At 32.0% G+C, this 23,880-nt stretch overlaps 2 protein-coding genes across 2 annotated transcripts in view; both read right to left on the bottom strand.

The window, feature by feature from the left end:
- LOC108777137 (uncharacterized) overlaps positions 1-7,828 on the bottom strand; it is a gene marked incomplete at its 3' end in the record, with an annotated part of 55,340 nt that extends 47,512 nt beyond the window's left edge. The window contains exons 1-6 of the mRNA XM_018543948.1: positions 7,816-7,828; positions 6,398-6,518; positions 2,716-3,016; positions 1,904-2,084; positions 1,552-1,802; positions 45-189 (exon numbers count right to left, since the gene is read on the bottom strand). Of these exons, the coding sequence (XP_018399450.1) occupies positions 45-189; positions 1,552-1,802; positions 1,904-2,084; positions 2,716-3,016; positions 6,398-6,518; positions 7,816-7,828 (1,012 nt within the window). The remainder of the gene's footprint in view (positions 1-44; positions 190-1,551; positions 1,803-1,903; positions 2,085-2,715; positions 3,017-6,397; positions 6,519-7,815) is intronic.
- An 820-nt stretch (positions 7,829-8,648) lies between these two features.
- Positions 8,649-21,755, bottom strand: LOC108777141 (myomesin and myosin binding protein). The gene is made up of 9 exons (XM_018543951.1): positions 21,492-21,755; positions 16,722-17,104; positions 16,433-16,655; positions 14,842-15,129; positions 14,618-14,745; positions 14,378-14,550; positions 12,613-13,003; positions 12,100-12,517; positions 8,649-10,873 (listed from the first exon to the last, which is right to left on the bottom strand). Exons 1-9 carry the CDS (start codon positions 21,571-21,573, stop codon positions 8,742-8,744), a joined length of 4,218 nt encoding a protein of 1,405 aa, XP_018399453.1. The 5' UTR covers positions 21,574-21,755; the 3' UTR covers positions 8,649-8,741.
- Positions 21,756-23,880: the final 2,125 nt, after the last annotated feature.

Below are 23,880 nucleotides of genomic sequence, written 5' to 3' on the forward strand. Positions count from 1 at the left end.
TAAATAATAGTAAAAATACAAAGAATTATTATTAATTAATTTACCACGACAAGATAGTATTATAGTGTCTCCAATCCGACAACATTCATCTTGAAGAATTTGTTTAAATATCGGAAGAAGTCCAAATAGTGCCAAAGCATCTGCCGATTTTAATGACTCTTCTCGGTTTCCTCTTCCAACTACGTGAACCTAAGAAAAAATATGCTGATTAAAGTTTGAAACGTTCTTGGAGCGATTTTTTCAAAACGAAAAACCATCCTTGGGACAATTTAACAAATTTCTTAAAAATCCAAAAATTTTTTTTTAAAGAAGGTTTTTAAAAAATTATTAAGTTGTCCCAAGAGTGATTTTTCGCCCATAAAGGTTTCTTCTGACGCATGTATTCAAACGGGGTGTTTTTTATTTATGGTTTGGCATGCAGAGGTATCTCTTAGGCCAGTCATTTAAGACAAAAAAATGGCGTTTGCTGGAAAGTGATGATAATTTTGTCTTTCCTTTTCTGGCATGTCGGGGGTGCTGAGAAAAGCTTATTTCTCAGTTGTCGTATCCATAGGCCTTACACATTTTATAGGGGGGCGGGGGGAAGGGTAATAAGTGTTTTTTTGCAATAACTCGGTTAGTTTTGATCGAAAATGAACGTGTGACCTCTCATTTTGTAGCTCTTTTCAAGCCCTACGAAAGACCTCTAGACGACCCTAACCTTAAAATTGATAGTTTTATAGATATAGCCGAAAAACGTAAAAAAAAGTTTTTTTTTGTTTTTTCATATTAGCTCGTTTCAGTGAGTAGATGGCGAAATTCCGTTCCTTAGAAAGATGTAACCCTTTAAATTTCCTTCAATTTGAGCTATTATTCGTTTTGATTCAAAGTTGTAAGCGAAAAGCCCGTTTGATTCCAAGCATTACGCATTACGTCCGCCATTTCGACGTCGCGCCGGCACGCGGAGAGCGCAACTTCCAAAGTCTTCCTTGGGCTTAATATACATCGAATCAAAACGAATAATAGCTCAAATTGAAGGAAATTTAAAGGGTTACATCTTTCTAAGGAACGGAATTTCGCCATCTACTCACTGAAACGAGCTAATATGAAAAAACAAAAAAAAACTTTTTTTTACGTTTTTCGGCTATATCTATAAAACTATCAATTTTAAGGTTAGGGTCGTCTAGAGGTCTTTCGTAGGGCTTGAAAAGAGCTACAAAATGAGAGGTCACACGTTCATTTTCGATCAAAACTAACCGAGTTATTGCAAAAAAACACTTATTACCCTTCTCCCCGCCCCCCTATAAAATGTGTAAGGCCTATGGATACGACAACTGAGAAATAAGCTTTTCTCAGCACCCCCGACATGCCAGAAAAGGAAAGACAAAATTATCATCACTTTCGACCTCAAATGTCTTAAATGACTGGCCTATCTGTGCAAAAGGAGAAATGGATGAAATCGTTTTGAAAAAATCGCTCCAAGAATGTTCCAAACTTCAATCAGCTGATAAAATAACGTATCTATGATACGTTTAATGAAATTGATGTTAGAAAATATAAAAGGATCGTTACTTTTGAGGAGGAGTAGGCCGTTCCCATGTAATTGACCGCCTCACATGTATAAACACCGAGAGATGTCGGATCATCGGGATTAGCAGTCAAGGCAAAAACGTCGCCAGCTTTGATTTCCTTGTTGTCTTTAAACCATTTCAATACCGGTGTAGGCACACCGATTACTTTGCATTCCAACGACACGGTACCTGCCTCAGTAAGCAGTGCGCGGAGTTCTTCAACAAATTCTGGCTTTTTGTAAGCCTTGGGAACTAAAGATTTATTAGATTTATCAGAATTAATTTTTATATTGTTTTAATCTAAAGTGATCAAAATTAAAAATATCGAACAAATAGAGTAAGTGATCGATTACCAATGACGGTGAGAGTAGAAGTACATGAAGATCTTCCACTACGATTCTCCGCTATGCAAGTCCAACATCCTTGATCCTCAACTGTAACTGGGACGACATCAACACAATGAAAATTTCCTTCGTGAATGAGAGAGAATCTAGGACCATTTTGAATAGGCGAGGCATCTTTATACCAAGTTATCTGAAAGTTAGTGAACCTAATTTAAATGTAATATAATAAAATCTGTTACTTTTAAAAAGTCTTATTACTTTATTGCAATAATATCTTATATACAAATATAAAATACGATTTGTAACACACAGTTATAATATATTAGACTATTTTGCAAATAGCGGAAAAGGCAATGTCGAAGTATATATACGAAGAAACATCGGAGTACATATTTTCTGGTGTAGTATGCGAGCATGCGTAATAATAGTATTAATACGACGCACTAGAAAGCGTAACCAGCTTCCTTTACTCTTCGTCTTTCGTCGCGAGTTCAGGTCATGGACTTCCCGGTCCAACTTAGTTTGCTTTTCTCGATTTATCTGGTACTAGGAAGACATGTCTGACAATAAGTCACTGCTATAGCATTATCAGAGTTCCAACTTTCCGGGTTGATCGTAATAGTTAACTATATAATATTATGTTATCTATTTATATGTTAAACAGGTATCTTATGTGATGTTATGGACAGGAGTATATTTTTAAGTAGAACTTTCTTCTCTTATTAATGTACAAATTATGTAATTAAATTAATATTTTAATAAACGTACAAATTGTTCTCTGTTAGTATGTAATAAAATTATCTCTATGTAGTAAATTATACCTTCAAAGTGGTTGAACTTCGAATTTCTACAAGAAATTTAGTTCGAGTGCCGACTTTTACCGCGAGATCGCTCAATCTTCTTAAAAAGACAGGAGGATCGTCCTCTTCGTAATTTGGTTCGTTGATGCTCAAATCGAATTTCTTTAAAGCTCCTTTATCGTTTTCTTGTCCGTGTCTCGTTGCCACGAGAGAATAGTAACCCGTGTCACTTTTACGCGATTTCTTCAAGGTCAATTGAACGATATTGCCTCGCATTGATAATTGATAATGATCCGATGAAATTGGTAATCCATCTCGTATTCTACAAATTTAATATATCAAATAATATTGATTTTTCACAAGTGCGGATATTAGAGTAAATTTAAATAAAAATAAGAAAAAGTTTCCTATAATTATCATTTGTCTAAAATATTTGTCTATTCTCTATTACTTTGTTGCGTTTTCCATATATGTATATATGTTTTACATCTACATCTACATAAAAGTATATTACATTGGCTCGACATATTTCGGTCAACAGGATGGTCTAGAGTCTTGGCATTGCTCTGTTGTCCTATTTTTGTCACCTTTTTCACAATGTGACAGACTTGTTTAGAACTAAGAAAAAAGTTGTCTAACAAAGCAATCTTTTATTTGTTTATAAATAAATTATTATATTGTATAAAAAGCAGTAGAAATGTAGAATGATCCTAAAAATATCATATACCAATGTATCAAGCATTGCAACTTGATGCAATTGTATGTATCTGACGTAAGAACTCGTAAGGACGTGATATGACGTGACATTGTCCTCCAATATAATTTAATTTCTATTATTGTATTATTTGCTTTATATATTAAACGCACAATATTAAATTTATATATATAATATTTGAATATTTAATAATATTAGGTTTGTTAAATATTTGATATTAATCGAGCGTCAACATGATTGCTATACAGGGTGTTTACTTGAAAACTTTCCAGCTGATTATCTCGAAAAATATAAAAGATACAAAAAAAAAGTTAAAACACATGTTCTATGATTTCAAGGGGAAAAGAGAACGGCACTCTCAATTTTTATTTGGAGGGCGTTTTCAACGTAATTTAAAGGTCAAATTTGTTTTTTTAAATGGAAATGTATATTTTTTATTACAGGATCTTATTCTACGTAAAAAAACAAGTAACTTCTGTAGGAAACATTTTTTTGTTCGATCACTATTTTAGGAAATAGCAGGCATAGTTACTGTATAAAATATCATCATTTATTATAACAAATGTTCAAAATGTTCTCCGTTGTTTGCTAAACAATAATAAAGGCGATTCTTGAATTCTGAACGAAGATTTTGGAAAGTATTTACTGGAATAGCTCTACATTCCTGTACAATTCTTTGACGTAAATCATTGATATTTTCCGGTGGAGTTTTATAAACAACGGATTTTAAGTGTCCCCATAAGAAAAAGTCGAGTGGAGTTAGATCAGGAGATCTAATAATATATATAATATAATAATATATACGTATAATATATACAAAACGTTTAAAAATACAAATAATATTATATAGTTTTAAGAAAGTATAATTGTTTATAGAAATTAATATATTAAATTAAATTATATGACCTTTTTTTATTTTCCTACCGGTATTCCGATCCATCGGAGGAGGTCTCGATAATAACGTTCTTTTTACTATTAGTGCATTTACAACAATCACTTCCCATGATAAATCAAAATAAAAGACGTAATTTCTTGTTTTATGTCAGAATACATTCTCGATGAGATAACTGCTATAAATTGCTCACATTTTTTTACAGACATAGAACATTTTGGTTTGAGACATAGTTCTAGAAATTCTTTAATATTTTTACTTTTCACATATCCAAAATATTTTCAGAATATCAACAGTGATTTGCCATCTACTTCAATTTCTAAAGTATTGATCTGTTACGTATAATCTTTCTTCATAACACCGCAAGCACCACGTGAGCGACAAAATTAGCAGAATATACATTGGTCGATCAAATTCTGACAGCGCGATGCCGCTCTGCAAATTCGTTTTATTGAGTCATCGATATATATCTCAAATCTATCAAGAATAAATTTTAATTTTATATCATCAATATGATAATTTGTTTTTCTGATGATGTGTAAATTTTGATTTTTTTTTCATTCTTTCACGTCATTGTATATCTTTATTTTAAGTTTACAATCATGGATTTTCGAATTTTTTCAAATATTTATATTTAAAGATGGAATCTACGATAGGAAGATGAATCCTCTTATGGTATATTTTTAACTCATAATTTTTGACTCAATTTGTATTTAAAATTGCTTGAAAAGAATGCAAAGGGGGAGAAGGAGGGAGGAGGTAGAGAGGAGAGAGAGAGAAAGAGATAGAGGAAGAGAGGAGGAGAAGGAGGAAACAATAATTAACCGAGTTCCAAATTAAAGTTTCAACAATTTGGATTCAATTGGGTCCACGTAATCACTTTTGTAAACTTTTGATAAGTAAGAGACTCATGTCAATGCACTAAAATCAAATGATTTAAAACTCTTTCTTAAAAATTTGTCAGTCGTCGCGACGCTCTCTCAGCGTTAGACTGATAGCAAAATGCCAACGTCAAACTGTCCCCTCTCAATTTTCCACCTCCATAAACGAGTTCGTTGAGATAGTTTCGAGGAAGCTCTAAGCAATAGGCTATCTCGCAGAGAAGCTAGTAAGAGCCAACTGAGCAGTAGCTAGACTGAGCGGAGCATCGGGTATCTTTCATATTTCCATGAAAATTTGAGCGCGGTTGAAATTAGCTTACGTAGAGTAATGTTGCATGAGAAGAGATATACGTCACAGAACCAAAATTTTCATAATTTATTTGTATTATTAGATATCAAGATATTTTATCTATATTATTACTACGATGAAAATATTCTAAACTATAAAGAATATGTAGGATATACACGGTTTTGCATTGTAAATTCGAATCATAAATAAATATTACAATTATATTACGAAATCATTACATAAATGTACCGCAGATAATCTCAAGTTGTGAAAACATTTTACTTTTTCGGGTACTTTCAACGAAATTCATTGCATAAAATAAGAAGCAGAAAACATATAATGATTTGTGGTTTGCATGTCTGTTTGATTTTCTTAAAACACTGAATACATATGCATATAAATTGAAAGATAAATTGATAATGACAATTATTATAATATTTATCTTTCCATCTTGTTCGAGATATAAAGACAAAAATATATGATATACGGATACCTTTTCAAAATATATTTCAAATAATAGCTTAAATCGGAACAATGAAAAACAACTATTACAAGCATTTAACTTACAATACTATATTGTTTATTTTCTTTGATACTTATTCATGTTAAATGTCGAAAATATAGATATATACAGGTATGTTGCTTACATTCTTAGCATATATTAGCAAAGTAATCTATGCAGAAATATTGAGTAAAGCTACATGAGGTAAGTATAATTCGGTTCTCCGAAATTAAGTGCGCGACAGCTCAAAATAACTCGCGTTTAATCCTTGGCACGTCCCAAGGTTCTATGTAAAATTAAGGCCAATGTATGAAGAGTTAACGATAATATGAAAACGAAACATTATGTCCAAATTAAAAGTTGCAGTAAAAACAAGTATATATACAAAAAAAGCTGTTAGCAATTTAGTTTAATATAAACTTACAGTTCGAATCGTAAGTCATCATAATTTTCAGATAGAGCCAATTTCAGTTCGATAATAATATCTTCACCTATATATCCTTGAACTGATACGATCTGATCTTCTTCGATCCATTCTGGTGACCCTATATTTTTCAACGTATCTACATACATTTACATAGCACGGTAAATTAATTACATTTTTTAATTTTTACAATTTAAAAAAGTTTATTATTATTTTAATATTAAAGACTCTTATATTAAAGAATCATTCTTTATTGATATATGATGATGGAAAGAAACTTTCTGTTCAAAAGTAGTAACTTTTAATAATAAGAATGTTATTTCGAGACTCACAGGTGCTTTGAAAAATTATTACAGAAATAGTAGTAGTATATTTATGCAAAATATTCTTATATAGCACGCACACCTCCAAGAGATGTCCCTGTAGACGTCCAAAGAACAATCTATGTCCTAAGGATGTTCTCCAGACGTCCTATAAAATATACTGTGTGAAATAACATAGACAACTATACAACGAAAGCATGACAAAATCATAAGACAATAAACCGTACAGCCAATCTATCAAAGTCTCAAAAATCGTATTTTCCTTTAAAAGAAAAGATTGCTTCTTTTCTAACAAATTTTACAATCTGAAATATACTTTATGATGCGTCTAATACGCACATCCAAATTGCAACATTAATATAAATAAAAATTTTCACCTTTATATCTAGCAGAAATTTTAGCAAAAAACATTGTTAATCTTTATATTCAATTATAATTTTGTGAAGACATTAATTATGAACTTATTATATTATATAAGCACGTTTTATAAAATCAAATATTTCTTACTCATTCAATACATGTAATGTAAATGAGTTTTATATCAGCTGTAAAATATCACAACATAAGTAATTACACTTCATGTACATAAGGTGGAATTGAAAATTGACGCTATCAAAAACAAAGTTTAGCGACATCATTCAATAATTGTAAGAATTAAAAGAAATATACAAGTATAAATATATAAATAACAAATAAATTCGTCATTTGAAATAATAAATATTTATTACACTAGCTATACAAGTTTTTGTTATTTTTTTACATTAACTTCCTTTTTATGAATTCTTAAGCTAAGTCATCATTTACCATTTCTATTTTATGTATTTTATACATTGACACATGATTTATATCTTTTTTTTCACTTCTATTATAATAATTTATTTATATGTTGCATAATATTAAACAATTCATACTATCATTTTTGCATTGCAAACATATAAGCCACACATAAGACATATAAAAATTAAAAATCCGGCACCTTCCATCATGTTATCAATGAATCAAACTGCATCGATCAAGATATCTTGGCTCGTCATTGCCGGCTATACCGGCTATACCGGTAAACTTGCTACATAGCAATTCTATCGTGCATCTTACCTGTTAAGGTCATCTCGTTAGATGTTGTGTAGAACGATCTTTCCGTATATTGACATTACTTGCAGAGATCCGAGATGCGTACGCGTATATTACTCGACAAGACCTGCACCGTCTTCCGCCACTACCGTCACCAACTTGTTTCTGTCTTGATCCTATATTAATACAGCACACTCTTATGCTAAAACGTCTGACGGCAGGAGGCCCTGCTCCGTTCTAAAATCGTCTCGATGCCATGCTCTCAGCTTTGTCGTTTTAACGAAAGAAGCACATGCGCCGTCTGAGATCTCCGTAACTTCTTTCGATATTATTGTTAATATAATTCCTATATAGTAACGTTTATAATTCTTACTTTTTTCATAATTTTTTCTTTCTGCTTCCTTGTTTTATATCTAATATGTGCACACTTCAAAATTGCAATTAAATAATTAAGTAAATTAAATTTAGCAGAATATACAAAATAAAAAATATTACTCGTATTGCAAAATTTTGTATGGAAGCACTAGATAATGTGGAAATCACTAGTGCGTGTATTTAAATAAGTATAAAACGTACATAATTTTGGAATATTATGTAATCATGTATGTATAATAATAATAATATACATAACGTATTAATCAAATTTAAAGTAATGGAGCATGTAATAAGTAATATTTCAATGTAGTGTGAAAACATATATAATTTATTAAGAGTACAGTAACATTCATTATAAATATAACAGTTAACAGTAACAAGTTTCGATTAAAATATAATTATATATGAAGTAGTTTGTGATTTAATAGAAAGAGAGAAGGAGAGAGAGGAACGCGTATAATGCTATTTTTATTTTAGTGTATTATAAATTATATCTCTTTGGTAATTATTTAGAATATTTTAATTGATACACGAAATGTTTGACGTATATGTGACTATCATGCTACGTTGGTCAATTAATATTTCTTGGTAGATCGCCTCCAACGACGTGGTATCCACCCATGTATTTCTTCCTGTACTTTTCGATATAGAAGAAGCACGATAAACGGAATCGCCAAAGTTTCCTTTTTAAAGAAATAAGTATACATTGCAGCTGTTAGTAATGTCAAATCGGTTATATAGCTTATGGCCGATCTGACTGTTTGTTTAGCTTCTAAAGCTAACTTCCCGTTTGTTTGATTAAAATCTCTTTCTCCGGTATTCTCCTTAGTTACTTCAATTTCTTTTCTCATTGTTCGATATTTACTATTTTCAAGTGCTTTTTGCAATTTTTCAACCTTCGATTCTACTGGTACCGTCATTCCAAATCTTTCCCTAGAACTTGATCTTGATGAGGAGCGCGAGGAAGGTCTAGAAGATATTTTAAGTCTACGAAATTCGCGCTCGTTTAAATCATTTTTTGCTAAAGATTGATTATTTCTTTCCTTAGAAGTTGTGCGATTTTTGGTCTTTGAAGTTGATCTTGAAGAAGTATCTTCTATTTTTCCATTGATTCTCGCAACTGGAGATTGGTCCCTGGAGTTTGATCTACGCTTCGCAGTCATTGTATCTTTCGTTGGAGTTGTACCTCTAGAACCAACGCTTTCTCTCCTAGAATATGGTGTTTGATTATCTTTTTTTTGTTCATTGATTTTATTTGTACTTTTAATTTCTAATTTCAATTTTTCATCTTGCTCTTGTTTGTCTGTTAATTTTGATGTATTTTTTTCCAGCACTCGATACTTTTGGTCTTCGCAAATGGAAGATCGCCGAGAGCTAGCTGCGCTACCATGTCGTGAATGACTCGAATATTCTCGGACTATCTCAGTATATTGATTTACAACAGCCTCTATTTCGGCTGTCTCTTCTTCAGGTGTTATGGATCGCAATTTCGATTGCATTCTTCGATTTTTTGCTGCTTCTGCAGCAGATATGATACTATCCGTATCTGATTCTGACATCGTAGGAGTCTTAAGAGTCTCGGGTACACTAGAAAGATTTAAAATTTTGTTGTTAGTATCCATATTTATCTTTTTTATATCTTCTTGTTGATACAATTGCGATAATGTCTTTCTAATTGGTTTCTCCGGAGAAATTAATCTACCAAAATTGTCCTGAGAAATTGTCATTTCATCTTTGGGCTTTTTTAGAATTGACTTAGGCATCACATTATTAGATAAGACGGAAGTAACCGCCGTTCTGATGGATGAAAGAGGTGAAAGCTCACAAATTGATAGCTCGTCGTATGAAATCTGTGGTAGTTCTGGTTCGACGTGTGGAACTGGTTTTCCCCTAGGATGATAAGTATCTTCTTCATCAATAATTTGTTTTGCCAGAATCCTCGATTTTAATAATTTCAAATCCTCGCTGTCTGCACTACTGATCTCTTCTGATGACTCTTCGGAAGTCTCAATACTAATATTTTCCTCCTCCTCTGTTTCCTTTGTTTGAGTTAGCGATTGAGATTCTACTTTATTTACAGTGATGGATGATGGAATTATTACCTTCTCTTCATTATACATTTGTATTGACTTTTCTTGTTGTACTTCTTCCAGTGATGGTACAATTGTTTCGTGCCATCTACGCAAACGTTCCACGAATTCGACCTTGTTGGTCTTTTCCCAAGGGTCTGCCGTTATCATTTCAGAGGGAAGATTTGGATCTGATCTAGCTTCAACATCTAGTAATAAAACTGGCGAAAGAAGTTTTAATGTTTTTAATGATGCATCTGCTTGTCCTTCGCTCAATCTTCGCCGATTCTTTTTGGCTTGCCAGGAAGCGATTAAATTTTGCGTAGTAGTGCCATAATTGGATAAGCGCCTTCGAAGCGATGGTCTCTGAACAGATTCGACATCTAATGGTGTTAGTTTGGTTTGTTTCTCAAATTGCATCTTTTGTTTGGCAGTTTCGGATGCCTCTTCAGCAGCAACTGCGCGATAAAAGCGTTCCATAACTCGTTCGTGAAGAAGCTCGGTAGAGCTAACGGTTTCTCGTATTATTTCCACCACTTGATGCTGCGTGCTAAATAATTCTGGAAGGGATAACGATATTGGTGGTGGTATAAGATCGTTTTCACCTTCTAACAATTCAATCACATTGTGTTTGTCATCTGAAACAGTAATTATAAAACAGTATAAATATAATGAGGGCAAAGAGCCAAGTAATTTAACGAACAACTTTAATTCAAATGCTCATGATATAAAAATTACAAGAACAAACGTTTCAACTACTCCGATCGGGTCATTTTCAATGTTACATAAAATATAAATACAAAATTATAATTTTGATTAAATTAATTCGTCTTCATAATTCTGTGTTTCTAGACAAAAATATCAATTTCGTAAGCATAATTAATCTAATAAAAAAAAAGAAAATTAACAATATCTTTAATATGAGACTAACATGATGTGTAAATATAAAAATTTTTTACCTTGTCAGTTATATAAGAAAAAGATGTACAGTGTCCAATAATTAAAAAATTCAAAATAATTATATTGTAAATCCATGTTATATAAAAATTGGTTAAACTAGTTTGCAGTGAAAAAGATTATTCTTGGTTATGTCAGATAAGGTAATTTGGACATGGCCGAAGACACTATACCGCGTCTTTTGATATGTCGATGGCAGAGAATATGTCGAGAAAGGAACAGGAAAGGAATACATTTAAGAAATGGAAAGGGAATGTATCATGTTGGTGTACATTTTAGGCAATGACTCTGTATCGTTTTATCTATTTATACCGTGTATCTGTTTCTTAATATAAACCATCTCAGATATTAACCTTTTTTTGTAAGAAGGTTCTATATCTATAATATTTCAACATTATCCCGCTTAAAGTTATGATTCAATTCAATTCTATTGTTAGTTATTACAGATGGGGATTTTGAATCTTTGTTAATATCTAAGACATGTTCATGCAATCTAGTTTTTAATTGTCTCTTCGTTTGGCCCACATAACTAATATCACAGTTCTCACAAGATATTTTATACATTACGTTCTGATTATATATGTATATTCCAATTATCTTTTCCTTTTTTTATATAATTTTTTTAGTGTGTTAAGTATAGTGTATGCAAGTTTGCAATTAAACATATTGGCAATAGGTTTAAATTTATCGGAAACTAAATTAACAAACGGAATCGTAAAAAAATTTTTTTTAAAGGTATTATTATTGTTTAGAATTAATATTATTAATATGGAATTTAATTCGGTTATAAATTGTCGAAAAAATAAAATGTAGACTGTAGAGGATGGTAATTATAAACTTGACATATACACAGGTAACTTTTATATTTTTTTAATTATTTTAATAAAATGATTTTACTCATACTTACTTATAATTTTTCCAACTTGAATTTCTGCAAAGTTCTCCATGCTGATTACATCTTCTCGTGTTTCATCTTCTGGATAAAGAACCAGCATAAATTCTGAACTACCGTGTAATGCGTTTTCATCACGCTCTTGCAGTATTCTTTGCGAGTGCGGATTATCTAATGGTAACAACATAGATTCGTTTGTAACGGTCTGTTTTTTTGGAATTGAATTCGAAGATGCTAAAAATTGATGGTTTGCTGTAGTACGATTCTCCTCACTTCGATGTTCTTGAATTCCTGACATGTAGATTGGAGAAAGACTCCTTTCTTTGGCTATAAAATGTAACGTGATATCGTCTTCGATAACTGGAGGAGAGACCTGCATGGTTGGTACTGGTTTTAATGTCATTGTTGTTTCTTCTTTTGTAATATCACCTTGCTATATATATATATTTAAAAATAAATTATTATAATATCTTTTTTTTAAATTTAGAATTTAATTATAGCGTTGTTTTACACTTAATTATTTCTTACCTTATCTCTCGCATTTGTCGCAATATTTGATCGATTGGTACGATTTCCAAGAAAAAATTGTTGCTTCGTGGAATTGTGCTCTCTTGATCTGACTGGAGGAATCGGAGGTTGTTTTTCTTTCAAAGTATCCAGTGCAAATGTCACTCTACTGTCTGTTCTAAAAGGTCTATCTAATGTAGAAGTTGGCATTGCAAGCCGTTGCACTGAAGCTGATCGCTCGTCGTATTCAAAGCAACCATTATTTTTGCCGTCTCGGATTTTAATTTCTTCCCTCGTTAGACTTCTAGTTCTTTGCGTTGGCATAGTGGAACTCATCTCTCGTTTATCACAACGAGATCTGCTGATCTCTCGATGACTTTGCGATTTTTCATTTAAAGATGGTGTTACGATTCTGTAACGTAAAATTATGAATTTATTATTGCATAACTAAATGTATGTTAAATATAAATAGTTGTCGACAATAAAAAGAACGAGGGCAAATCAATAAGTTCTTAAAAAGTCTGTCAGAAGGCACTCGCAGTGTCATGTCACATTACTTTTTGACAAGTAACATCTTTCAGCTGATGATGACTGTCAAATTTTGAGTGGAATTCATCGAGAGGTTTTATTTCTGTAGACGATTAAAGCGAACAACCTATGTATTTTTTGCAAAATGGAAAAAGACGAGTTTCGTGCAGTGATCAAACATCTACATATGAAAGGTTTAACGCCGAAAGAAATCAAAGACGAGTTGGATAATGTTCATAGCACATCTGCACCAGCGCTTGCGACTGTATACAATTGGGTGAATGAATTTAAACGTGGTCGTACATCCACATGTGATGCACCTCGTTCAGAATGTCGAATTGAGGCTGCTACGCCAGAAATCATCGATACAGTTTTTTACAATCCACGATATTGTTTTAATTAATCGACGAGTGAAAGTACGCGAGCTTGTTGACGCCACAGGCATATCACATGGCACAGTGATTTCAATTTGCACGAACAATCGGGTATGAAAGAGTTATCGGCAAGATGGGTGCCGCGTTTCCTTACTGTGGACCATAAGCGCAATCGTGTGACGATTTCAAAATAATGTTTGGAGATGTTTCAACTTAATCCAGATGAATTTTTGCGTCGATACATTACTGGATACATTATGGATCCATTACTTCACACCCGAGATAATGGAACAGTCAAAACAATGGATTTCATTGGGTGAACTAGCTCCGAAAGAGGCAAAGACCGTCGGCCGGAAACGTGATGGCCACAGTTTTTTGGGATACACACGGTATAATTCATATCGATTACCTTCCGTCGAAGCAAACGATCAATGGCGATTATTACGCAGCCTTATTGGACCGTTTCAACAACATTTTAAAGAAAAAACATCTCGATTTGGCGAAGAAGAAAGTGCTCTTCCATTAAGACAATGCACAGGTTCACACTTGCCCGCCACCGATGACCAAATTCAACAAATTCCATTACGAATTGTTTCCCCATCCAGCATACTCGCCAAATTTAGCGACTATTTCCTGTTTCCAAACCTGAAGAAATGATTCGGAGGAAAGAGATTCACCACCAGAGAGCAGCTCATCGTCGAAGCAGAGGTTTATTTTGAAAGGTTGGACAAATCATATTATTCGGACGGCTTGAAAAAGTTCGAGAATCGTTGGATCAAGTGTATCGAGCTGAAAGGAGACAATGTTGAGAAATAAAGATGAATCAATAAAAAAAGATGTGTTTTACTATGTTTTTCTAAAAACTTATTGAGTTGCTTTCGTACCTTCGTTTAATGTCTGGAATGAAGATAACATCGCTTTCTTCACTTGGATCACTGACTCCGTAAGGATTCTCAGCTTTCACTCGAAATTTATATTCGGAACCTTCGATCAATTTCGTTAATGTCACGGTTGTGCGTCTGCTCGTAACTGCTTTAAGCCATACCTCCCAGCCAATCTAAAACATCATTATCAAGTTTCTGAAAATTTATACATATGAAAATAATAGTTCTCCAATTACGTACTCTGTAGTATTCGATAATATAAGTCCCGATTTTACATCCGCCATCATCTTCTGGTTCCTTCCACGACAATATCACTGATCTATCTAGCGTCATAGCAATAGCTATTTTACCAGGAGCAGTAGGTCGATCTGTTGATGAAATTGATAACTCGAAAAAATATATAACTTTTCAAACTTATGACAGTTTAAAAAAGCCTAGTGTTTGAATTAATGTAACATTATCACCTGTCACAGTGACCAGAAAAGATGTAGTATCTTCGCCTAATTTGTTTGTGACTTTAACAGTGTATTCTCCTCGATCACTTCGTTTAGCATCTGGTATTCTTAGTACCGATTCACCATCCATCACTTCAAATACATGTCTAGTATCTTTGAATATCTGCTCTCCATCATGATACCAGGTGACAAAAGGCGTTGGTCTACCTGCTAGAGATACTTTCAATCTAATAGTCTCATTTTGCTCAAAAAGCAAACCATCCTCATATTGACGTGGCAATCGTATTCGTGGAGGTGCTAAGACAAATAATTCAGCACTTTATCGATATTAAAAAAAATCGTGTTTATTCGCTTTAACTAAAAATAAGATTTTCCTTATTTAAAACTTGAATCATATTTATGTAATTATGAAATGAAAAATAATTTTTTATATCTTTATATAAAATCTTTATATAAAAATAATCAATAATAATAAAAAAGGGCGAAGTAAGAGTCAAAATTATAAATAAATATACTATCAATTTATTTAAACTTATGCATATAATTAAATAATTTATAATCATACATCAAACTACATCTACTTAAAAGCTTATAAAGTAATGCTTAAAAATTAATACTTAAAATTCACCAGTTTCGACTTCTAGATTGAGTCCTTTTCAGACTTTGAATTGACTTATTTGTGGATAAAATTATTGTAGAACATGACATTGTTAGTGAAAAAATTAATAATACATTACTATGAAATCAATAATTCTGTAAAGTTAATGTAAAAAGATGTAAAATATGATATACTATATATGTGAAAATTATATGTCACAATTTTAAAATAAAAAACTTATCAACAAGATTACAATAAATTTAAAATTAATATACAATCATTAGTTTAAATGCAGTGAATATAGATAGCTTATTAATATAAATTAAAATATAAATAATATAAGATATAAAGTTGACATATTGTGAACTTGAATAGATAACGATTTGTGTTCAATATATAAAGAAATATAACATCCAATCAAAAAGGATCAAAACAGACCGAGCGAGAAGACAAGTAAACGATATTGAAAGATTATATTTTATTTACAATGGATATACAATGCATTGTGAAGACCTTCTGTGTTAGTTTGTAAATTTAAACTATATTTTTGCTTTTAAATGTTTAGCATCTTCGACTCTATTGAAAACGCTTTAATGTTTTAATAACAACGACATCAAAGGGTATTGTTTCATAATCCTAATAAAATGCGAAAATATATTAACGTAAAAAAGGATGTACGTCTCCATACATCCAGAAATAATGTGGTACTAGAGTGTTCAATAAGTCGGCCTGACCAAGAGAGAGCAGCATCAGTACGTAAATAGTGTCATTGGATAGATCTAACCTTTATTAGCATAAATTTTAAAGTTCATGATAGTCTGATGCGTAGTTTTTGTGTAGCTTTTAAGTAGAAGTAGTTTGTGTATGATTATAGATTATTTAATTATATGCTTAAGTTTTTTAAATAAATTGATAGTATATTTATTTATAATTTTGACTCTTACTTCGCCCTTTTTTATTATTATTGTTCATGTTTATGTATTTTTTATTTTAATAATTTACCTTTGAGAATCAATTTAGCTCTGGTAGCAACATGACCTGCTCGATTAGTGGCGGTACATTTAATTTCACCCTCATCATTAAGTGCTGTCTGATGAATCAAGAGAATACTCTTTCCATTATCAGTAATAATTCTAGTACGTCTACTACTAAAGATCTCGAAACCGTCCTTAAACCACGAGATTTTTGGTAATGGTATACCAGAGAATTGTGTGACAAACTCAATCTATATTGGAAAAATTACAAATGTATCAAGTTTTATTTGATTTAATGTGTAATAATCTTTATTTACTTGTTCATTCTCAAGTGCAACCGTATCTTTAAGTTCTAGGTCGAAATGAGGAGCGCAAGCGACAATGGCCCTTTGTAAGGTAACCGTGAGTGGCTCGGAGACCTCACTTGGTTGTGAAAGCCCGAGTGCATTTTGTGCTCTGACTCTAAATTGATAACGCCATCCTGGCTCAAGACCACTGAGAATTAGTTCTGGAAAAGCACAAAGACCGGAAGTGCTTCGTATCCAGTGAGGAGAGCCCAAACGTTGATATTCGATCAAGTATCCGACAATCGCTGATCCACCATTACTTGGTGATCTCTCCCATCGTATTGCCACAACATTCGGTTGCATTTCGTTTATTCCAGATATCAAGATAGGTTTGCCTGGTGGAGCCGGAAGACCTATACCAAATTTTTTTAGTACTTTTAAATTTTTATCAAAATTAATAATTAACCTTCTTTGTGATAATTATGCGTTTAATAATATTCTTTTTTATTTTAAACTAGAGAGAAATAAGAACACAATATTAATGTCACACAAGAAATATATTCTTGCTAGAACTACACTCATACAGGGTGAATCATTTTAATCGCCTCTCAGGCGAATATCTCAGAAACTAAGAGAGATACAAGAAAAAGTTTTATATAAAAGTTGTAGGTTTTTTTTGGGAAAAAGAAGGTTGGAATTACGGATTTTGGATAGAGTGCACTACCAAGGTCAGGTCAAGGTCAACATGAATTTTTTAAATGAGACCCCCTATTTTTATTGTATATTTTTGTAGTACATCTCGAGAGCTTTCCAAAACATTATAATAAAAAATATTCAAATCTAAAGACCGTCAATGTAAGAACATAGCTAATATGAATACCAAGTTTAAAACAGTCTAACTTGGATCTTAGTTGTTTATATATAATTTCGTGTAAACTTATATATTATACTAATATACATATATGTAGTATATCTTTTTAAGAGTAGTATGCTACTAATATATGTAGTGTATGTCTTTTTAAACTGCGCGCCGAACGATTGTCGGTCTTGACACGCAACTCTAATAAAATACCGCAGTACTATCACAAATTAACCCATTAAGTCCGGGAGATGCACATTTTTTAGTTGATTTTCGACCTTCATTCTCAACAGGAAATAAGATTAATATTGACTTGAAAGTGACCAACCCTACCATTTTCGAGTATGCTTTTTCGATTGGCGTGGTCAAAATTGCATTTAAATTGCTTCAAAAACCAATATGGCCCATTTTAAGTAAAAAATGAACAAAATTTCGTGTGTTTCGTTTTTTGTGAATTTTTTTTCGCATCAATAATGTTGCGGGATCGATGCCTATTCGCAACCAAAAGTGCACAAAATCTATGAACTTTAACTAGAAATTTTTTTGTTTTGCCCCTAATCAACCTAACCTCTTCAAAACGTCAATATGTCGGAAAAATGAACCTTATTTGATCAATTATGAACATTATAGATGAAATTCGTATCTCTAGTGGTATAATTGTCCCTAAAATATAGGTACAGGGGTTTTCGGGGTCGCTGATCAGGAATTTGAGGTTAGATTTTTAAAATTCAAGATGGCGGATCCAATATGGTATACCGAAATTCAATAAAAATACTCCAAAATCGCAAGAAAATGTGTATACGGGGGGTTTTGGGGTCGTTCAGCACGAATTTGAGGCTAGATTTTTAAAATTGAAGATAGCGGATCCGATATGGCCGATCAAACTTCATGAAAGAACTCAAAATCATGCGATAATGTTTATACGGGGGTTTTCCGAAAGAAAATTGATTATTTCCGTCCGTTAGCCGTTTCATATGAACGTTTCCCAACTCAAACCACGTGGAGGTGGACGGCAAGAGTCTTTTTTTTAAACATTTTTTAATTTTTTTTATTGTTTTTTTTTGTTACATTTTTTTTATTTTTTGCTCGTAAATTTGTACATAATTGAACAAGCTTCTTCTGTTGATCTTTGAATCTAAAATATGGAGATGGATATGAAGAATCTTTTTATTTTCTTCATTCTGTTATATTTTTTATTTTTTTTTTATACTTTTGAAATGTTGTTGCGTTCAAATGCGTGATCAACGACGGCCAAAGCACCTACATTTTCGGGACAATTACACCACTAGAGATATGAATTTCATCAATAATGTTCATAATTGATCAAACAATGTTTATTACAAGCTTGTTCAGTAATATACAAATCTATGAGTGAGATATAAAAAACATAACAACATTTCAAAAGTATAAAAAAAAAAAAAAATATAACAGAATAAAGAAAATAAAAAAACTCTTCATAACCATCTCCATATTTTAGATTCAAAAATCAACAGAAGAAGCTTGTTCAATTATGTACAAATTTATAAGCAAAAAATAAAAAAAATGTAACAAAAAAAAAACAATAAAAAAATTTAAAAATGTTAAAAAAAAAGACTCTTGCCGTCCACCTCCACGTGGTTTGAGTTGGGAAACGTTCATATGAAACGGCTAACGGACGGAAATAATCAATTTTCTTTCGGAAAACCCCCGTATAAACATTATCGCATGATTTTGAGTTCTTTCATGAAGTTTGGTCGGCCATATCGGATCCGCTATCTTCAATTTTAAAAATCTAGCCTCAAATTCGTGCTGAACGACCCCAAAACCCCCCGTATACACATTTTCTTGCGATTTTGGAGTATTTTTATTGAATTTCGGTATACCATATTGGATCCGCCATCTTGAATTTTAAAAATCTAACCTCAAATTCCTGATCAGCGACCCCGAAAACCCCTGTACCTATATTTTAGGGACAATTATACCACTAGAGATACGAATTTCATCTATAATGTTCATAATTGATCAAATAAGGTTCATTTTTCCGACATATTGACGTTTTGAAGAGGTTAGGTTGATTAGGGGCAAAACAAAAAAATTTCTAGTTAAAGTTCATAGATTTTGTGCACTTTTGGTTGCGAATAGGCATCGATCCCGCAACATTATTGATGCGAAAAAAAATTCACAAAAAACGAAACACACGAAATTTTGTTCATTTTTTACTTAAAATGGGCCATATTGGTTTTTGAAGCAATTTAAATGCAATTTTGACCACGCCAATCGAAAAAGCATACTCGAAAATGGTAGGGTTGGTCACTTTCAAGTCAATATTAATCTTATTTCCTGTTGAGAATGAAGGTCGAAAATCAACTAAAAAATGTGCATCTCCCGGACTTAATGGGTTAAATTGATTAACAAAATTTAATAATTAATTGATGCTCTTTTTGGCCTCTTATATCGATGTTAAACTATATTAAATCTGAAAATACTAAATTTGAAAATAATTCTTATTGCGATTGCGAAAAATATTACCTCGACCAGGAGTCGAACCCGGATCGGTTGCTTTACACGCAAGTGTTCTAGCTAATTAAACTATAATAAAATATTTTTTCATGAAGTACTTTTTGAGTTATACTTAAGGCTTTAAAGTAACAGCATCGCCGGCATTAACATTACCCAAGATATCTAAATGACTCCTAAAATCTCTCGATTGTTGTTTAAAATCATTATTTACATGACATTTTTTAAGGTCAAAGTCATTGGAGATTGTAACTTTTATTTTTTCATATTTACTTAAAAATGAACTTTTATTGCAAAAATGAAAATAAGAGTGCAACCTCGATTGGCCTTGATCTTGGTAATTATTATCCAGATCATGATCTTGTATGACATTCAAGAGATTTTAGTCGTCCATGAGACATTTTGAGTAAAGCTAATTTCGGCGGTATTACAATTTTCAAGCCTTATAACTCGAAAATACTTCATGAAAAAATATTTTATTATAGTGTTTTGGAAAGCTCTCAAGATGTGCTACAAGAATATGCAACAAAAAAATAGGGGGTTACATTAAAAAAATTCATTTTAACCTTAATCTGACCTTGGTAGTGTACCCTATCCAAAATCCGTTATTTCTACCTTCTTTCCCCCCCAAAAATCTACAACTTTTATATGAAGCTTTTTCTTGTATCTCTTTTAATTTCTAAGATATTCGCCTGAGGCGATTAATGCCTCACCCTGTATAGGTATGTATATAGAGCAGATGATTTTCAACATCGGTACGTAAGTACCGCTCCCAAAATAAAATGCGTCGTGTTTGGCAGTGCAGTAGAATACTAAACCGGCGCATTATCTGTAGATTAAGTATTTGAGATATTCTGATTCTGCATAATGTTTATTGATTATGTGTTAAAGATAAACGTCGGATAACAATGTTATAATAGATAAACGAAATACACTCAAAAGCTATTTAAATCTTTTCTATATTAAAGTTAGTAAAACAGTTTAATTTTAGATACTATTTTGCTGTCGAAACTAATTGAACGTAATTGTATATGATTAACAACAATTTTTGTAATTTTTGAAATCTTAAGTTTAAGTTTTAGTAAAAACTATTAAGTGTAATTATAATATGGAAAAGAAAGATTATTTATATTTAAGAATGTAGGTAAATATTATATCTTGCGGAAGTAATCAAAACATTTACTAAAAATTTAAAAATTATGTATATAATAATTTTATTGTTATAAACGTTATGACGGGAAAAAAAGAAAAAAGAAAACAAGGAGAAAATTTTTATGCTGATGTATTTCAAAATATAACATTTATTGCATTAAATTAGAAAGTAATTTCTTTTTTGTTAATACAATCGATATGATAATTTAAACTTTTAGCTCTTAATAATGTTCCATTTTTCAAAATTATTAAGAATTATAGTATTAAATGGCTGAAACAATAGACTAATTTACCTGGATTATCCCAACGCGTTTTCTTCGAGCTAGTGCCAATGGTGACAGTTCTTGTATAATCTTTCGTGGTAGCGTTGCCCATTATCGTGTTTTCTTTTCCTTCTCCTTTTTGTCGAGATTTGCTCGACGATTACCCTGTTAATTTTCTGATCGTTCTCACATACCAAAATGTCAAAAATATCACATTTAGAGCCCTATCTAAAGAATGATCAAAGAGCAAAATAATGCTGATGATGTCCAATTTGGGTGAAAGAGAGGTAGAAAGAAAACGAGAGAGAAAGAGAGAGGCGGAGAAAGAAAGAGAAAAAGAGAAGGAAGAGGAAAGAAATGAGATGACCAGAAAGAGTGAGAGAAAGATAGTAAGTATGCTTGATATAGCACGAGGCTCGATGAAGCACTGGCGAACTTCCCTATAGTCGACGACTGTAGCGACGCCAAATCTCTTCAGCTTTTCTCCGACATCTATCTTTGTCTCACCGGTATTTGTACTCTGTGCACATTTATATCAATACAATATTTTTATAATTTTTTATTATTATAACATGTATAACATACCTATACAGGGTGAGACATTTTAATCGCCTCAAGCGAATATCTCAGAAACTAAGAAGGATACAAAAAAAAGTTTTATATAAAAAAGTTGTAGCTAGGTTTTTTGGGAGGAAAGAAGATGGAAATACCGGATTTTGAATAAGGTGCACTATCAAGGTCAGGTCAACATGAAGTTTTTTAATGGAATACTTTTCTAATACGAATACAAAGCCTATATAAACGATTTAACTTGGATCTTATAGTTGCTTACATATTACATATGTATAATTTCGCGTAAATTTATGGGTGCAGTCAAACGGACTTTACTGAACGTTTCAATCGCTTTCTATTCTAACGCTTTCATAGATCTGGTCAATGAACACTTTCAAAGTTACAAATGTTTCACTCGGATACGGTCAAATTACGCTGCGAACGCTTTGAAATTAAACCATTGACCAGCATATAACATACGACACGTAATATTGGAATACAAATACGATCAAATGGATAGAAAAAAGATAATTGTATTAAAATGTGTAAACAAGTTTTTGGAATCACACACTCTCTTACTTAAATGACGATGAAGATGATTTAATAACAAATACGATCAAATGGATAGAAAAAAGATAATTGTATTAATATGTGTAAACAAGTTTTTGGAATCACACACTCTCTTACTTAAATGACGATGAAGATGATTTAATAGCATGTTTTGTTTCTACAAAAAAATGAACTTTATAATAAAAAAAACTTGAAGATTATATCGATAATACCATCGTTTAGCAATGAACATTTTAAACATGAACATTTGTGGCATAGATGTCTTTTATTATTATAAATCATACATAAACTTATAATTGTCGCAAAGTCGCAACCGATCGCCACTTTCCCGCGTTTGTAAATTTAATTTGAACCAAAAACGTTTCAGCTACACCCCACGTAGCACAGTAGCGCTTAAAAGCGCTAAAAAAGCGCGTATGCAGGTGCATTACTTTTAGCTTTTTAGCGCTTTAAAAGCGCTTTCAAAATCCACTATGAAAAGAGCATTATAAATAAAATTTTATAGCAGATTTACTGCACTTTTCATGTCGTATAACAAAATGTCTGCAATATGACTTGAAATTAGCCGAGTTATCCGCATGCAATAAAAGTGCATAATTAACAGCAGTTTTGGGAGGTGCAATCTGAACAGTGCTTCGAAAACGCTTTACACGCGCTGGTGTGCTACGTGCGACTACCTCTTCGGCAACAGCAATGGAGCGAGCTGGAAGCGAAAATGATAACGTATTCATGACGTCATATTTGCGGCTAAAATAGTTTGAAGCGTTCGATTAACCGCACTTGAAACACACTTCAAAGCATTTGTAGTTTGACCGCACCCTATATACCAATATGCAGGGTTGGGTAAGTTACTTTTTTTTAAAACTAAGTTAAGTTAAAGTTAACAACCTTGAAAATTTAACTTATTGTGTGTGTTAGTTAAGATACAAGTTAATGTATAATGAAATCAACAAAATTACCTTTTTAAAAAGAAGGAAAAAAAGGCGCCAAGTGTGTTAGCCTCACAAAATAAAATGAAATCTTTTTAAATTGCGCCAATTATGAATATATTTTCTTGACACATATATAACATACTTTATTTCAAAAAGTAAAAGTACAAAAAACTTGGCGCTGCTAGACCTCAAAATATACAATAATAAGATGGTTATTAAATAATTCCGAATATGAAAAATAATAAGAAATTAATAGAAAAAGAAATAAGGACTCGTTATATAAAAATAAACAATATGAAGAGTCAAGGGCGATATAAAAAAAAATAATAAGGTCTCTCTCTCTCTCTCTCTCTCTCTCTCTCTCT

Source organism: Cyphomyrmex costatus, unplaced genomic scaffold (genome assembly GCF_001594065.2).
Source record: "Cyphomyrmex costatus isolate MS0001 unplaced genomic scaffold, Ccosl1.0 scaffold410, whole genome shotgun sequence".
Lineage (NCBI taxonomy): Eukaryota > Metazoa > Arthropoda > Insecta > Hymenoptera > Formicidae > Cyphomyrmex > Cyphomyrmex costatus.

Excerpts from the sequence above, each read along its gene's own strand:
- LOC108777141 (XM_018543951.1), bottom strand. The coding sequence starts at position 21,573 with ATGGGCAACGCTACCACGAAAGATTATACAAGAACTGTCACCATTGGC. Across the intron at positions 15,130-16,432 it reads AGCTAAATTGATTCTCAAAG|CACCTCCACGAATACGATTG; the intron begins GTAAATTATTAA and ends TATTTGTCTTAG. Across the intron at positions 14,551-14,617 it reads ATATTATCGAATACTACAGA|ATTGGCTGGGAGGTATGGCT; the intron begins GTACGTAATTGG and ends ATGATGTTTTAG.